At 41.7% G+C, this 17,621-nt stretch overlaps 1 protein-coding gene across 6 annotated transcripts; it reads right to left on the bottom strand.

Annotated features, from left to right (window-relative positions):
• On the bottom strand, positions 1-17,131 carry LOC139804298 (3 beta-hydroxysteroid dehydrogenase/Delta 5-->4-isomerase-like). Of its 6 annotated transcripts, XM_071761411.1 has the most exons (7): positions 16,257-17,131; positions 14,816-14,966; positions 13,515-13,782; positions 13,121-13,315; positions 11,343-11,561; positions 5,770-5,934; positions 1-1,959 (listed from the first exon to the last, which is right to left on the bottom strand). In XM_071761411.1, exons 5-7 carry the CDS (start codon positions 11,494-11,496, stop codon positions 1,154-1,156), a joined length of 1,125 nt encoding a protein of 374 aa, XP_071617512.1. In that variant the 5' UTR covers positions 11,497-11,561; positions 13,121-13,315; positions 13,515-13,782; positions 14,816-14,966; positions 16,257-17,131; the 3' UTR covers positions 1-1,153. The 6 variants fall into 6 exon arrangements, with proteins under 6 accessions (XP_071617512.1, XP_071617528.1, XP_071617518.1 ...); XM_071761427.1 differs by having other exon boundaries at positions 13,515-14,966; XM_071761417.1 differs by having other exon boundaries at positions 13,121-13,782.
• Positions 17,132-17,621: the final 490 nt, after the last annotated feature.

The following is a 17,621-nucleotide window of genomic DNA, read 5'->3' as shown; positions in this document are numbered from 1 at the left end:
TCTGGAAATGCAGTTTATTTACATTAGTACTGAGTCAGGTAGAATATTTCTGTACACACCATCTTCAACAGAACAGAGAAATTCCCATCCTTTAGAGCTGTTTTCAGCAAGTGAGCAGTAAGTTTAGGAAACAAACACTTGATCACATCTATTTGTTCAGATAAGTTCTGCATTTTTGTCCCCAGAGTCATTATCTGTTCTGCAGAAACTGATATGATGATCAGAAAAGCACCAGGACAGCCCATGTGCATCTATCAGCTGAAGTTAGCCTTTGTTGCCAGCTGAAATCTGGAAATAGCAAGATTTTTTTTCAGCACTGTTAATTTTTCCATTTGTGTTCACAAATGTCTTGATTCTGCAATGGAACCCTTTCGGTGATGAAGGTTGCCCTGCAACATTTCTCTCCTTTTCATCTTATTAAAGCTGTTCTTCTGCTGGGCAGCCATCAGATTTATTGCAAAACTGGTAACCAGCAAAATGAGAATAGATGAGGAAGTCTTCAACTGACCAAATCCCCTCTTCTTTCCCTCCAGACAATGTCCTAACTTAGAACTATGTTGTGCTTATGTTGTGCTTATATTGTACTTCTGGCATCACGATGCTTACAGTGCTACAAGTTTTTTGAGAGTTTGAGAGTCAGGTGAATGGTGTATGGAACTGGGCAATGCTCTTGAAAAAGTGATCAAGATTTGTAACAGTTCTGTAATCATGTGGCTTCTACCTGCTGTGTGTTTAGTAAGGCTGGCAAGAACTGAGTGAATAGTACGTATTTGAAAAGTGTAGTCAGAGCTCTAGGTTGAATTGTGCTTTACAAAAAACTTAGAGTGATGGAGAGTGAAAAAAAAGGGCTAATGTGTTTACACCATGGACTGTGTTGAGTCTTACTAACAATGTCTTCATGGTACACAAGATGTAGAAGTGAATGTGACTTACATAGTCAGTTTTACCCTGATCAGCCTCTACTCAATAAACAAATGAACAATTCACTTTTATGCATTCTGGGTTGAGACAGTGGGAGGATGAGGGGGTTGTTACACAAAATCTTCATTTAAATGCTTTGTAATTATCTGCTGCTGCTGTTAGCCTGGCTCTCCTCTGGCTGAAGGCCCTACTTGTTTATCCAGGCCTCAGCTCCTCTTAAGACTTAGGCAGCCTAGCATCCCAAGTACTCCCTTCTCTCTGGGACTATGGATGCCATCCACTGGCCAGTGCGGCGCTTGGCCTCTTCCCACGTGTAGCGGGGCACGTAGCCCAAATCCTTTTGTGCTTTTCTATAAGAGAACGTGAATGGGGTGTTCAGTAGAGTGACCAGGTGACGGTTTGTGGAGGGAACATACCTTACGAAGGGTCTGAGCAAGAAGCTCACTATCTCCAGCAGCAGGGAGAAGTAATACAACACTGTCAGAGGCATGGGGAGCTGAGGCTCAATTCCGAACCCTAGGTTCCTGGTCAGCTCATAATTTAGATCTGCGTAGCTCATATGAGGAGTGTCATCCGAGATGTAGTAGAACTGCCCCCTGATCTGCTTGGCTTTCTCTGGGACCTGCAGGGCTTTGGCTGCCTGCACGTGTGCCCAGGCAATGTTTCCCACGTACACAGGGTTTACTAAAGCCTCCTTCCTGGAGAAGCGCAGATAGACGTTTTTGTTCATCAGACACTTATCCAGATGACCTTGGAGAAATGGGCATCCTTCTCCAAAAATATACATGGATCTCAGGGCACAAGTTATTAGCGTGCCACCATCCTTTAACGCCTGGCCATCTGCTTTCAGCACAGAGTTCTCTGCCAGTCTCTTACTCTGGGCGTAAGGAAATTTTGATACGCTCTCATAAGTTGTATCTTCATCACCATTGAAAATTGGGTCACCTTTGCAGTTTGGGCCCGTCACTTCTATGGTACTGGTATATATGAAGTGCTGGACATTACAGCGGACACAAGTCTCAAGCAGTAGCTGAGTGCCTTCAAAATAGAAACATGCAGGTCAGTCTAGAGCTCTCTAAGCAAGGAAAAGTGGGGGGTTTGGATCAGAAACAGCGTTTTTACCATGATCTTGGCCAGATCTCCCCTCTCTGGAGCTGGAAGAATCCTATCCCAAACTGGGCAGCATCTTCAATGAAACTGAATATGCTCTGACTCTGTATTTAAATGGTATCAGTGCACCCCACTGGAGTTAACCAAGGACTAACACTTGGTTGTAATTGCATATTGTGAACTTTTTTTATGCCAAGAGTCAAATTTTGCTCTTGCCTAGGCTATCATGGACACTGACCACAGACAGAGGGGCTTGTGCCTGTTGGTTGTATTGACTGGCTCAAGGCAGAGAACCTTCAGAAGCTCTCCTTCTCATTAAGTACCATCTATTCTCTATGCTGAAGCCTCTCTTTTCCAGGCTTAAGGGTTCTCTCGGGTGGTTTGCTAAGCAGGAGCAGAATTTATGTAGGTGGGACTCCCAGTGGGAGTCTATCCACTATTCAGTTTGCTTTAGAGGAAGGCTTGAAGAGAAAAAATCTTCTGCCAGAACAATGCTCAATGTCATGTAGTCAAAGATGACAAAATAATGTGCAGTAAGCAAAGCAGTGCTTGCGTATGTACTCTTCCTTTTTCAGTATATTCTGGCTTTTAGTTTACTTTACCTTTACTTTACTTTTAAATTGCTATCATAATGCATTCATTGAGGACAGCAGAGGTAAGCTGGAAGTTCAAGGTATTTCAGTGAGCCAAGAAAGTAAAGCTAGGAAAGCACATTCAGAGGGGGAAATTTAAAGTTGTTTTGTTTTAATTACAAGTAGAATCTTCTGAGCTTTGAGGCAAAAAAATGCCTTGTTTGTTGTGTCTGGTGTAATGAGAGAAATTATATGTGAAAGAACCAGTGATTTTGGAACAGAAACTACAGTGCAAAGACATTTGAAAATTACTTCAGCAGAGAAGTATTAAACCAAAATGGCTGAAATATTCTTAGGGTGTGGATTAAAATCTAGGGGACAAAATCAAACACTAGCTGTGAGGCATATGAATGATCTAAAAAGTCTGCGTAGTCTGTTACAACCACTAAAGGCAGGACAATGCAGGTCAAGCTAGCATTGCTAAAGAGAATTTAATGAATAAAAGACGTTTTAAGGATGAAGAAATATTGGCAGCAGAATATGAACCCATTAATGAATGAAGAATGGGAAAAAATTATTGAACTGAATATTGCTAAGGACACCAAAATTACTTTTTGAAAGCTTGAATAAGAAAAAGAAATAAATTGAAACACAAAATATAAATTTGCATGATCCTTTAAGAACTGAAGAAGAACAAAGGACAAAAGAAGGGAAGAAAGGTTACACAACCAGAAATAAATTGATGTTAAAAGTGGGTTCATGCAAGTCACTATGTTTAAGGTATTGTACATGCCAGGACAATCTGGAAAATTAATTAATTAAAAACTATTATTTAAAAAATTAATAGCTTAATTCCTGCCATCAATCTTTTTTAGAAAGTGAAGGAAACTAATAAAGTGCAGGAGGGCTAGGCAAACTCAAATAGAAGTGCAGGTTTTAAAAAGAACAAACACAAAATTATTTTGGCAGTTTGTTTCTCATCAGGATCAATTTTGTCCAATTAAGATGTGTTTTATTTGCAAATCAAAGTCATATGTAAAAAATGAAAAGATTCTTACCATAATTGGAATTGGAGCATCTTTCATATAGCATGTAGCAAATTAAAACTTCCATGGAGCAGGTCTCCAAGTTTTGCTTGCGCACAAAGCCCTTCAGGCTGTGGATCTGATTCACTTTCCTGGGTACTTTTCTTTGTTTGATTATATCTAATTATATTCTTAATTCCCTTCCTCCTGGAAATTTACATCCAGTTCCCTTCCCAAAAGTCTATTTTTGCTCTGAGGCACTGTGTGGCATGTGAGACAGAGGAAAGTGCTGCATCATGGCAATTTAACTCGTTTGCTTCTTCTCTGGTTTGTGAACACCCACACCTGTTCGGGGTTTTTTCGACACATTTCTATTGTAAAAATTCTATTTTGTTGGAGAAACAAAACTTTGATCCTGCAAGTCTGTGAAGTATGTAGCAGTGTCTTGACTGCTCAGAAAGCCAGAGGAGCATCAGAATGGAAATGGAGGGAAATAGGGAAGAGGACCTCAGTATTTACTGACTGACCTCAGGGTCAGTTTGCTCTAGGGGCAGGCAGGACTGGTGTGTGCTTTCATTATACCAAATGCTATCAGCAAACCCTCAATGGACCAGTAGGCTTATTTCACCCACAGGCAGATTGCTGGGGGGGGATCTGAAGGATTTATGTAAGTCTCAATACTTTGTGCTTATGTCCCTAAAGAAATGATGGGGCAGGCAGAGTTAAATAAGCTCTCTACCTCTGACTTCATCTTGGAGCTGAAGAGCTTTCTGCTTTTGGGACATTTTAGTATTTGGCACTTTGCTTTGCATTGCTTTTCCCCATGGTTTTGGGCTGCTGTAAAAAACAGATTGTAGAAGGACTATGGTCAAAAAGGGACAGCTTCACAACCCTCTTTCTGAACTACCACCTCTGCATATTAATTTTTCATGCTACCCAGTTCACAGGTTTGCAGGACCTTGCCTTTCTGGCCCTCCAAGCAGGTACCTGGAAATGATCCAGGCTAAAGGAACAAAAAGGCCATTACACTGTTTTAAAGATGCATGGAAGAGAAAACTCAGCTACAAAGAATGCTCTCTCACTCCAAGCACTGGTGAGTAGTCAGTTTTTGTAAAAGTGGTACCCTTAGAAATATGTTCCTTTTTTTTTTTTTTTTTTTTTTTTTAAATTTTATTTTATTTAGAAGCCCTATATCTGTGTCAGAGAGCAATAAAGGGACAGGAAAACTATTTATTCAAATCATAACAACTTCCCAAAATCTTCACCAAGAAGCTGAAGGAACACAGCCCACAGCCAGTTCCCAGAAAGGCACTGAGGGTTTTGGTATCAGTGGGAGGGGGACAAGTTTCTTCTTTCAGGAAAAGTATTTATGTTTCCCAGCAGCCAATGCTGGGAAGCCAAAATCTTTTGCTTTCACCTGATCTTTTAATGAAGAACAGGGGCTCCTTATTAGAAAGGGAGATCCCATCACCAAATGAGAAGTCACTGAAACCCCTTCCTCCAATAGCCTTGAGTTTGTTGAGGAATTTTTAATGACAATCTCAAGGTGGGAAAGCACTTGCTCCTTTGAGCTGCATTCATGCACACACATTAATAGCAAATGGGAGGAAAAGGGGGAAGAGGAGGAAGAAAAAGAGAAAGACTGAGAGAGCCACTGAGTCTGAAATGTTAACAAAGCAAATTTGCTGTAATCGCATCCAAAGCCTGTAGTGTTGGTAAAAAATCAAAACTGTTTACACAGGCAATGATGCCACATGGGGAGAAAGAACAAGAACAGATTTTTCTCAGATGCACACTGGGGCCTCAGGGGTGATTTTTTTTCCAGAAATGTCCACTGATTATAGGATTATAACTATTCCCACTGAAGGAAGAACCTGTGCAGATCTCAGGATGTGCGTGTGTGAGTGCTGACAGGAATGAATGATCCTGCAGAGGAAGACTGGGAAACATTGAGTGTGGAGAGGGCCATTGCTGCACAGGGCTGAACATGTGCATGCTTTGCACTCATGGGTATGGTTGTGCAAGGCACAGAACAACCCAGTTAATATGGCTAAAACACATGTCAGGTGCTCCCTTTCCTGAGCAGATGATAATCAGGACATAGCAGGCATCAGTCTGAGAAAGGCATTTCAGCAGCTCACCTGTGACATTGACTTCCCAGAGCAGCTGCTTCTCTACAAGGCCCAAAGTGTCGATGATGGAGGCCGTGTGGATGATGAGGGAGACCCCCTGGCAGGCACGGTGCAGGAATGCCACATCTCGGATGTCCCCTTCCAATATTTTCACCTCAGTCTTGCCCTGGAACTCTGTAAGGCCAGCAGAAAACAAAGCAGAAGAGCTTACGGGCACCCTAAGAAGAGCACTGAAAGGGGTGGCTGAGAGCTGTGTGGATGCCGATGCTGCGCCTGAGGGCAAAATATTTTAAGACTGGCAAAACAGGAGTTTTCCAGTGGCTGTATCATCATCAAGTGATAATTACAGTGCTGAAGAACTCTATGTAGTATTACCTGCCATATTTTTGGAGTTGATCTTCAACATTGTTCTTGTTTTTTTAAAGAAAAATCTTCCCCACTGTTAGCAAGGGCCTGAAGTTTCCTTTAGGCGACTGCTTTAAAGTTCACAGGAGGAATATGTTTTAAGTGTGTTTTGGTGACTGGCTATATATAAAAATGTTAACCAAGTACAGAACATTCAGGCACTGCATGTTCCTGTCTTCAAGGTGATGAACGATGTGAATACCCACAGCTTGTGTGAACAGGGCTGTGTTCACACCTATTTTTTGCCCCTTGACCTTGTCCATATTGCAACTCTTCTAATGCATTACACATCTTTTTTATATATCTCATTCAGGACTTGCTGTGACTCTTCTCACTTGAGCTCTGGCTCTGTTTCAGCATCTGTGATATGGGGTAATTTCTAGCACTCACATTTTTCTGGTCCAAATCTGAACTCCTAAGGCTGCTTTTCTAAGATACTTCATCCATGAGTTCCTTTCACTGCTGGTTTTTAGTACCCTCCTTCCCCAGCAGCTAATGTGTGTGACTCTGTTGCAGTCCTAAACCTTGGAACCATCCTTCCCCTAAGTTTTGCTGGGCAGAAGCATCCTTACATGCAGGCCAGAACTATGCTAAGAAGCCAGCACAGGATGATCACCTGAAGAAATTTATAGTCAAAGGTGAGGCTGCTCTCTGGGGAAGTCTGCTGGCTTGGTTGCAGCTGTGGGATGAGAGAGGTGAGGACTTTCTCAGCAGGACTTAAAACTTTTTAGCAGAAGTCTCCTCACAAGCCTCTGCTTCAGCTGCACTAGAGGGCTCCCCAGGCACAGCTACTGGGCAGGGACTGCAGCTCAGGCAGATCCTCTGTCTTATTCCAGCATAATCAAATGCCCATTTTAGATAAGAAAACAAATTGTAATTAATTTATACAGCTTTCAACCTCAGCCGTGATGGAAATTTTGTGTGTCCTAGTGCTTTGTCACCAACTCTGAAGCCAGCAGTATTTCATCTGATATCTTTAATGGAGAAACACTAAGACAGATGCTGGGATCTGGAACTGAGTGAGAGTATCTTTTAAAACAGTTTTATCTCACTATTTTTGTAGTATGATGGAATGTAATCCTCTATTAATTTAGCAATTTTTCTGGTGCAGAAGGCTTGAGGGTCTGTTTTTTTCATCACAATCTGCTGGTGTGAGATGTGAAATGGGAGCTTCAATGCTCAGCATTTACAAGACTTACTAAATCTAGAGTTACTGCCCTCCCAGCACAGTCACTGCCACATTCTCTCTTATGCTCTTTTATTTCACAGGGTGCACTCATTTCCTTGGGCTCTGTTTCCATAAGGTTTGCACTGTTGTCTACGTGTACAGATGCAAAAGTTTCAGACTGTGGGGCTACATTTTTTGTTAAGCACCTGGCTGTTAGATTTGTTCTAATAAACATTAAACTTTGTACAGCCCTTAGGATGATGTTCTCCATGAGTAATGCTCTGTAGGGCTGCAATAATCCAAAGGATTGAAATACCTCATTTTCACAATGTAAATTCCAACACGTGAGCCCTTCAGAGTGATGGGTGTACAAGCCTGAGCAGGAGTCAGGAAAATGGAAGTTTTTACACATAGAAATCAAAGCTTTCAGGAAGAATACAAAAGAAGCCTGTCCCTTTTAAATATGATCACAGGGATAGTTTCTATCAGTCATTAGAATCTTCTGTCTAGCTGCTTTGTGCCTTGTTTTGGATTTCAGTTTAAGTTGTATGTGTGATATAAGGCAGGAAAGCTGCTCTTCCATCAACTTTACTTAGCAGAAGTTGCCCTGATAAGTACAGTATGATCCTTTTTCACTTTACCAGTATCAGTTAGATGTCAGTAACCAGCAGAATGATCTTGTTTTGCTCTGAGGGAAGAGGAAAACTACAGGTGGACTTGGAAGGAGAGAAGAAAAAAGAAATGAGAAGAAATGAGAGACAGTGGTTTCAGCCTGAGATGGACAGCAGAGAAAACCTTGATTTCCATCTGCAAAAACCATTTACCAGGCATCAAAAAAGCATGTGTCTGTCAGGTGGAGGGGCGAGGAAGATAATAAATTCAACTCAGCTCTCCATTTTTTTTATACAGTGATTATGAGAAAATACCCAGCCACTGGGGAAGCTGCTTCTACTTCACCAATGGTTTCTGTGTCCTCTGAGCTGTAAGCAATTCTCCCTGCTTCCTACAGGGTAATTTTTCCTTGGAAATGCAATGGTTACTCAATAAAATTCATTGTCCTGTTATGAGCAGAGTCTGAATCAGCAATCCCATCAAACTATTTGCCCAAAACTGTCTTTCTCTTTTCTATGTGGTGTTTAAATTTCAAACGAACAGCAATGTCTCTGGGACTTAGTTTAAATTTCTTAGTTCTCTTTCATAGAGGTCATAACAGCTGTGAGGTAAGTGGTGAGGAAAGGCATTTCTCATTTTCCTGGTTAAATGCATGATTCATTGAAATGGTCTACTTTGTGTAATTGTAGGAAAGAAATAAAAATTGCATCTTATTTTCATTTGTAAGGGGGAGAGCAATTGTTTGGTTTCTTTAGCCCAGCGAAGCTGAGATGTTTATTCTGTTCCCATTTCAACTATTTGGATATTCTGGTACTGCCTTTCTGCTTTGAATGCAGTGATAAAGGTAAATTAGTGACTGCAATGTAGAGGAAAAAGCCAAGAGGCAGTTTCTCAGAAACTTTCCCTCAGCAAAAGTCCTGGGAAAAAAATCCCCATTTCTTCTTCCTTTACTTTCCTTCTACTTTGGAACAATACTGGTTTAGCAGTGCAAAACTCAGTGCTCAAGCATCACACAGCCTATAAACTTCTCTTTTAAAAAAATTCTAAATTTCTAAAAAACAAGAAATTAGAGTTCAGGGGTAAAGGGGAGTGGGGGGTGGGAGGGGTGGACAGAGGATGAAACAATGGGGAGTCAAGGTTTTGAAACAGTGAAAAACCCTCTTGAGAACAACTTAGGAGTTTCCAGTTTTTCCAGAAATGCCAGTGCATTAATGGGGAAAAAAAAAATTTAAAAATCACATAAATGGAAACACAGGAAAGTCAGAAAGATAAATTTGAAGTGGAGATGGGGGGTAGAAAACCCAAGGCACCAAATTACCACGTTCAATGTGACGTTCATTCTGAACCACACATTGTAAGTGGGCAGACTTCAGCTCACAGCACGTGACATTGATTGGATCCTCCTGGATTCCCTAAGGCTGTGGAAAACCACAAATGCCACTGTTATACGCAGACTGAGTATGATGGTCAAGGTCTCAGCTGGAAACTTCCTTGGGCAAAAAAGGAGTGTCCCTGAGTGTCTCCTGGCACAGAGATGTAACTTGCACATACTTCTGTGCCTTACTACCCACAGCCCTGACTCTGCAAATATATTGCAAGTAAAAGGTGCTCAAGAGCTCAGCAAGAAAGAAAACCAGTCAGCTCTGCTACTGGCTATTCATGAAACGCAGATAAAATTTGGAATAGGATTCTCTGTGCTGCATAAGAGCTTGAAAGGCAGGGGGAAATTCCAGGTAGTCCCAAGCACAAGCACTGACAGGACATTTGAAGAGTGTAGCTATAGAGGCTGACACAGAGAGGGACTGACAGTCAAGGTGCAGGGGTTCAAGGCAGTTGAAGCACATCTGAAATGCCAGCCTATTGTTACTGCCTGTTTGTGGGGGGAAAAAATATCTGATACCTGATTTTTCCTTTCCTCCTGTGCTGGTCAGGCAGCAGAAATCTTGCAAGATTAGGAGAGGGGGTGACTGGGCAGTTTTCAGTAGAGGAAGGAGGGAGACTAAGGTAAGAGGTCCTAGAGATTTCCTATTAATAAAAATGGAAAGCAGAACCTTTGCTGCAGCCCAGCCAAGATTGTGCTCCCATGAATAGTTGTTTTCACACACCCCCCCCCCCCCGCCCCAGGAATCTCCAGTATCCACACAAATCTCCCCTGGCCTGAAGCTTTGCAAATGCTTTTGTGGCTGCCCTGTTGCATCAGTGTTAAACCACACACACTCCTGCTGCTGCTGCTGCCAGCACCTCAGCCTTCTGCAGCTGCAGGTTTTATCACTCTGGAAGTCAGAGCAGGAAGGGCTGCAACAAGTCTAAAGATCATCTAGTAAATCATCAGTGAAACGCTGAGTGAGATTTAATGAGGAGGAAATCTGAGTTGTATAAAACCATCCTGAAGGCTTGTGCAATTTGCACCAGGTTTATGGTGCACTGTTACTCTTTGGTAGCACTTAAACTCTTAAGAGAAATATTGTGGCACTTGAGCAAACCTTATGTGGGTATTCCACAAAGGTTCCCACATAGTTGCCTGTATTGAGGAAAAATCATCTTGATGTTAAGATGAGATGGAGGAAAGCATTCTCAAGAAAATGTGATGGAGTGATTTTAAGATCTTGGTTGAATTTAGGTTCCCATGTGCCATTTTATAGACATGCTCAGGATGACAGTACATAGGACTTTAAGACTTAGTAGTCTGAGCTGCCTTCCCCACCACAGACCATTTCTGACACTGGGCATATCACTCATTTGTGCTGGCTCCAGTCTGCTCAAGAAGCCGGAATCCAGACTTGCCCTTTGCAAATAGGTCCTGTCTCCTCCTTGCATAGCATTAAAGTATTCTGCTCTTCAGGCAAGTGTGGTAATAACAAATATTTAAGATACCCCATCACAGCTCCCAGCCAGCAGTTCACTCGTTAACGATACTAATCACAGATTAGTAAAAAACTCAAACCTGTTAGTGCCTGCTTCCACAACTTTGCCCCTGCCTTCTAGTCCTGTACATCAGAGCCCAGGACAGTATGCCACCCCCAGCACGCTAATGTTTGCATTTCTCTTCCCCCAGTATGAGATTTTTGCATTGATTTTGCTCTGAGGGTTTTGATGTGCTAGAAGTCAGGTTGAAGGCAACCTATTTAATGCATTAAGTGTATTAAATTAGTCTGTAAGTCTCTCTTCCCATCTAGGGAAACCTCAGGGAAAGAAAACTGGCAAAGAAAATTCTTGCTTTTACATTTTACATATGATTACTGAGCTGGAGGAGAGAGAGGGGTAAAACAAGACGCCTGGAACTAAAACCTTTATCTGCAGAGCTAGGTTTCAGAAGAAGGTAAGGACTTATGTGCTATCCACCTGAAACAACAGGACCTATACCCACAATACACAGTCCTTACGAGGTGGTACTTACTTCCAAATCTCCCAAGTGCATCACTGCTAAAGGTTTTGTCCACCAGTCGGAGTTCAGCCAGTGCCTCCTCTTCCTCCAACAGCAAGCAGACAATCCTTTGGCCAAGAAATCCTCCTGCTCCTGTTACCAGACAGCTTACCCCAGCCAGGGACATTGCTCTGGATTGCTCCTCGGTGGCAAACTGGTTCTCCCTTGAGTTTAGACCTCCTGGTTCACCTCCTGCATGAGGAAATGAACACAAAACATCAGCCTCTGGAGTTTGTACAAATCCAAGAAGGTTACCAGAAGGAGACACTACTGGACAACAAACTCTGAGCCTTATATTAAACAACTATTTTTAAGCATTTCTTACTTTTGCTGACTCTTCCTAGTCAGAAGCAGCCTAAACATTTTTTCCATGCAAAGGAAAAACTATTTAAAAACTTACAAACTGAAGAAATTTTCAAATCCAAAAATGCTCAAAATCAACATAAATGCTAAACAAACCCCACAGATGTCTAGGTGAATCCTTGGTTCCACCTCTCTAGCACTGGAAAGACTGTGGGGGAGGTTTGCCTGTATTTATATACCACAGAGCACCACCTCAGTCATTTTGCTTCCCCTCCCTCTCACATGCCTCCTTTGCTGCAAACAAAAGTGTGGTGCTTCCACCCCTCCCCTCTTAAAGATGAAGGCTCTGAATGTGGTGAGGTCTGAGTGCCAATATTTTCTGACAATAAACCTTCATGCTGACAATTCTCTGTAGCTGTCCTTGCTTGTGAAATACAGTACTAATATGAAGAGAGAGAACATCAAAATTAGGTGTAAATAGCAGAGGTGGCTTTTCATAACTCTTTGAAAGGTAGACTCTTCTGCTGTTGCTTTTTTTGAATGGGAGGCTCTTTATTAAAGCATGAGTTTCTCTCTCTGTGTGAGACTGAAAACTAGCCTCGGGGTTTTATTGTATTTGTTCAGTATCCTTAAGGCATTTGAAGTGGTGAAATGGTTTAATGTACAGACTGGTTACATTAAAGCTGCTGGAGAAAAATATTCACCTGTGAAATCTGTAGTGTGAGAACACCTAGTTAAAATAAAGCTGTGCCTGGCTGTTCATGCCTTTGCATCAAGCCATGTCATTACTTTTTACATCTCCAAAATACAGGGAAAATGCCCAGGTATTTCTGCCTAGGGTTTCACTCCACTTGTAGGATAACTCTTCTAGTGTGAGACCATGGCAGGGCTTAGGCATTAATCTGGAGCTGGTAATACTTCCACTGCCTTCCCAGGTCTTGGTGTGCTGACACACTGCCTGGAGCTTATTATTACAGTTATTTCTGTCTCCCAATAAAGGCCTAGGGCAGACATCCCTGCTGAAGGAAGATACTAAATAAGCAGCCACTCACTAAAAGAATGAGGTGTGCTGCCATGGGACATTGCAAAGAAGCCCAGCAACACAACGAATTAGGCTGAAATCACTGGGAAGAGGATCACTGATTTAAGGCACAGCTGGAAGTGATATCTAAAAATGCTTTACTTGCATTTGTGCAACTAACTCCTAAACTCCCTTTTTTATTATGGTAATGGAATTTTTTCACTCGTTACAGAGAGCCCTGGAGAAAGGTTATAGGATCAGCACCCACACATAGCTTTTTTTTTCTTTTTTTTTATAAATACTGGGCCTGCAATCAACAGCAGGAAAAAAAAATCCTGCTGGAGAAGAAAAGAGTTTCTAGCTGACACAGATGACAAAGTTTTGGCAACTGTTTTAATCACAGTGTCCTTGAAAACCATTCCCTTACCCCAACAAATCTTTCCAAAAAATGTTATCACCACTTCTTTCCTTGACTTCTCCCAGACAGGACCTTGACGTTGTATGTTCTTATCAGAAGCTGTTGCAAACTAATTTTTTGCATTGCATGTGTTTTGCAAGGAAAAATAACCAACCAAAGCTTGCTGATGTAACTGATGTTCTCAGAAACAGTGCTTCTTTTTCACTGATAGGGGAAAAGGAAAAAAAAAAGCTTTAAGGAGGCATTCTAAAAACAGACAACACAATATAGGTTCTCAGGATAGAGAATATTCTCCTACACCTAGGTAACCTATGAGAATGCCCAAATTTAGGAGGGGTAGTGCTTGAATATGAGGGCAATACAAAGGACTGTAGAGAGATTTATTACTACTGTGCTTTGTCACCTTAGCTAGTACTGGGCCAAGTGTTTGGTGCATTAGAGGGAATTTTATACACTGTTTCTCAGCAGCCTGGTGCTTGTGGATATCAGGATTGTCTGCTTTGTTATCTGCTGCCCTTTGCTCAGTTCAAGTGCAGAGCTGGTGGTACTTCTTGTGGTCTCAACTGGAGACGACACTTTCACCCTCTGTTCCTTCTTGACACTGGTGTGTAGGGTTGCTGGGCAGCTCAGCAGCTCCTGTGTGCTGCAAACAAGACTGGCTTTGGTGTTTCCTGGAGGATACAGAGGCAGATGCTGGAATGGGATGTATGTCCCAAAATGGTGTTAGTGAGCAATGAGACCATAACACACCAGACCCCTAAACACCAGGAGAAATTTGAAAAAATTAAAAGCTACTGCACATGTCTGGATTTGTAGACTAAAACAGAATTCATCAGCATCTAAATAAATTACCAGCTGTGCCTTCTGTGTCAAGGCATAGTCATTTTTTTAACTACATTGCAGTCTTTGCCTTGAATGTATCATACAATGAGGCCTTTGAAATCTGGCATTTTGCTGATGGGCACGGAGGTGAATAGTAGAATGGGCTGCATGTCTGAGAGAATCATTTTAGGATATCAGAGCCTGCCTATTTTTGGCTTGTGTTGGAGAATTGCAATACATGGTGTTAGTGCATAGATTAGTACACGTGTGATCCACTATGTCCCACCACTCCGTGTCCCTAATCTGCTGGTCCAGGAACAGTGTTGCTCCTCTGGCTTTATCAGTGGTTTCTGTGACAGAGATACTTCATGCCCGTGTCTGTCTGGTGTAAGAAGAACATTTTCTTGGTCTTTCCACAAAGATAAAAAGGGACTGGAGAGGAGGGGGCCAGGGAGTGTAGTGAAGATGAGTAGACATCAAGAGAGAAATAGAGAAAGGGAAACGGAGAACAAACTGAATCATGGTCCTGGAGTGAATGAATGCAGTAAAATTGCAGAATGCAGAAGTTTTAGGTAGGATAAAATATGCTTTTACAGAGGGTGATGCTGTTTGATTGCTTAATTGTGCAATCAGGCAGAAGAAGGTATCCAGGAGTAAGAAAAGAAGGACAGATCCTTTTGTCCAGAAAAGAAATCTTAATTAGGAAAGGGGTTTCTGGAGTCTTTCCTATTGCCCATACTGATGAAAATTGAAGCAGGGAAAAGTGAAGGCATGCTCATTATTTAAACAGGCCTTTTGCTGCCTAAATGTAGAGTAATTGTGACCAAAAAGCCACAAAAAAATGAATGTGCTTTTTATGTGGATAATGTATAAGATTCTTACTGTCATATGCCTGAAAGCTCAAAATGCCCAAGTACTGGCAGTTCTAGGAAAGAGGGTGTACTTTCAGATGTATATTTACTCCAGGAGTACTTCTCTTCAGAGTGAAAGGCACTGTTCCCACCTGGGAGCCTCCTGGATTTTCCTCTCTCTTCTGGTTGCACAAGAGGCAAAAAGATTTAAATAGTCAACTTCTGGACAGCTGTGCTGAATCAAATTCTGAGTGAACACAACTTCTCACAGTGGGAGACAGTTTTAAGACACTTTAACCAAGGTATGAAGATAATCACCCCAAGAGGCCTCGATGTTTCTGTGTATTTAAACTGGACAAAGAAAATATTGCCTGTCCCAGTAGTACCAAAATGTTTCTGGTAGAAGGAAGAAAGTGAGTGTAAACTTTTATTACATGATCTTCAAGATCAGAAAGACCTACTTGCAGTAATCTTCGTTATACTAGACAGCACACAAATTGGGCCATTAACTAGAAACACAAATTTAGTCTCATTTTCCCTTTAGTTTTAAGTTGAACTGTTTCCTCTACTGAAATTGATGAGTAAAGTATATATTTAAAGGCTACAGAAATTTGCACCATGTGCCAAAGAAAAATGTTTAAATTTTGATCAATATTTTAGATAAACTACCCTCATAAACAGTCTGATTCTCTGTCCCTCTTACATCCTCCAGGGATGCTGGGAGGCAGCAGGGTTTGATTAGTCCCTTAACCCACGTGTTTACAATCACTGCAGGCACAATTTTTTGGAAAGATTTGACCTTGCTTCAATTTGCATCAGAGAAATATACAGCAATCAAATACAGAAAGCAGGACAGAGTGTAGAAAGGGGAATGAGACTTTGTTATGCATTGGCACAGGCTTAATACAGGCAGTAGAAAACATCCAAAATCTCAAAAAGTTGTAGGATGAGCTTTTTCAAAAGACTGCCAGCCTGGTCAAAACCCATGAGGTCTTCTTTTAAGCTAACTCACTAGATAACTTTCTTTTTCCCTCTTCCAAGGAGCTGATTGTGGAACTCCATGGTAGTTGATCACAGCAATATGCTGATAGGGAAGAGTTTAGATCTGATGTGCACCTTCTATTTTATGATTCTGTGATGTGTCCCAACAATTTAGGTTGAAAGGAGCCTCTGGAGGTCCCTGACCCAACTTCTTCTCAAAGCAGCATCAGACTAGTTGAGGTTGCTCAGGCCTTTGCCTAGTCACTCTTTCATAGAGGCAGAAGGTTTCCATACTCTTTGTTGCAATGTCTGACCACCCGCATGGGGAAGTTTTTTCCACTAATTTCTAACAGGAATTTTTCTCATTGCAACTTGTGTTGATTGCCTTTCACCCTTCTACTGCACACATCCAAGAAGTGAGGTGTCATCTTTTCTCTTCCCTCCCACTGAGCAGTACAAGATAGGGATATTATTCCCCTCTCTGTGGCTACCTTTAGCCTTCTGAGCACATCCAGTTGTCTCAGTTTCTTCTTGCACATCCTTGAAGTCCATCAAAATGTGCAATGTGGCATTATTCCTCAGTCTTATCTGCTGGGCTGTCAGTCTGCCAGTAAAGTTTATTATTACTGGAACAAAGAGGAAGGCCTCCATGTGAAGGCCTCTGGACGATCACTGCAGACACTGTTATCTCTGCAAGAAATGCAGGTCTAAACAAAGAGAGTTAACTGCACTAGCTTCTTTCTTCTGCTTCCTCAAATCCCCTTAGTCCTGGGGACAGAGGACTTTTCACACACAGACCTGAGGTTTGATTGGTAACTCAAAAAATAGAGCTGTACAAAGATGAAGAAGCAGTATGTCTAGTAGGTCTAGCACTTGATCACCACTCTACATTTTGTTCACTAGTTGCACAATTAGGAAAAGCCTGGATCAAGTTTAGCAGAAAATAGGTGTAAATGCCAGAGCTCTTGAGTTCCAGACTGAAATTCTGTCCACCCTTCCTGAGATTTTAACAATATCCATTTGACATAAATATGAACTGTGCTTTATTTTACTTTTATGCAATATCAAGCAAAATAATTATGGATTCAAGTGTTTCTGTTGGTATATAGTCTATTACAGACTATACAAGGGAACAGGGAAACAAGCCAATCCTTTTTATTTCTATTGATGTGCAAAACACTTAAAAGATTGGAAATGCCAGAGGTAAAGACTGATACAATCTTAGCTTTACCTCTTAAGCACCATGAGGGTCTTTAAATCCAGGCTCCCCTTTTATTTCACTACCATCCATCAAACAGGGCACAGCAAGAAGACTTCCAGGCAGAAGGCAGAGCAATCCAAGTGTACTGGCATTGCCTCAGTTCTGTAATATAGGATGATTTGAAAGGGCAGAAGGGGCTAGAATGAGATATTAGATCATTGTATAGTTTGGAAAAATCAGAGAGAAAAATAGTATGTCTGTAGAGGACCAACAGCAAGAGGCAAATTTGGAGAACAAGCTATTTCAGCTCTGTGATGCTGCTCATTTCAAATGCCTTCAGTCCTGGACACCTACTGCTTCTCCATCCTGCTCCTTCAGATCTGGCTCCAGGTGTACTGTGCTAGACACCCACATCACAGGAGTGGTAAATTGGTGGCCTCTGTGAGTATTTCTGATTGAAGACATTTGTATTCTCTTATACAACAAACCTACACAACAGCTTGATCAATCCCCTCGGTTTGTCTGTCTGTCTGTCCTTCAGCAGGGTTCCTACATCTTTCAGCTCCATCTGACTTCCTATCCTCCATCCCCAGCTTCAGTGCCATAGGAAAAGCAGAGAGGGTAAGTTGCAAGCTGTTTCTTCACAAATCACAAA

The sequence above is a fragment of the Heliangelus exortis genome, chromosome 1 (genome assembly GCF_036169615.1).
Source record: "Heliangelus exortis chromosome 1, bHelExo1.hap1, whole genome shotgun sequence".
Lineage (NCBI taxonomy): Eukaryota > Metazoa > Chordata > Aves > Apodiformes > Trochilidae > Heliangelus > Heliangelus exortis.
Note: the sequence above shows the minus strand (reverse complement) of the source record. Positions and strands in the feature narration are given on the sequence as shown.

Bases quoted from the DNA above. Each gene is read 5' to 3' on its own strand.
- LOC139804298 (XM_071761427.1), bottom strand. From the start codon at position 11,496: ATGTCCCTGGCTGGGGTAAGCTGTCTGGTAACAGGAGCAGGAGGATTT. The intron at 5,935-11,342 runs GTAAGTACCACC...CTGGCCTTACAG, and splicing joins TGCACTTGGGAGATTTGGAA to AGTTCCAGGGCAAGACTGAG. The intron at 1,960-5,769 runs GTGAGCTGCTGA...TCTATTTTGAAG, and splicing joins CTGGGAAGTCAATGTCACAG to GCACTCAGCTACTGCTTGAG.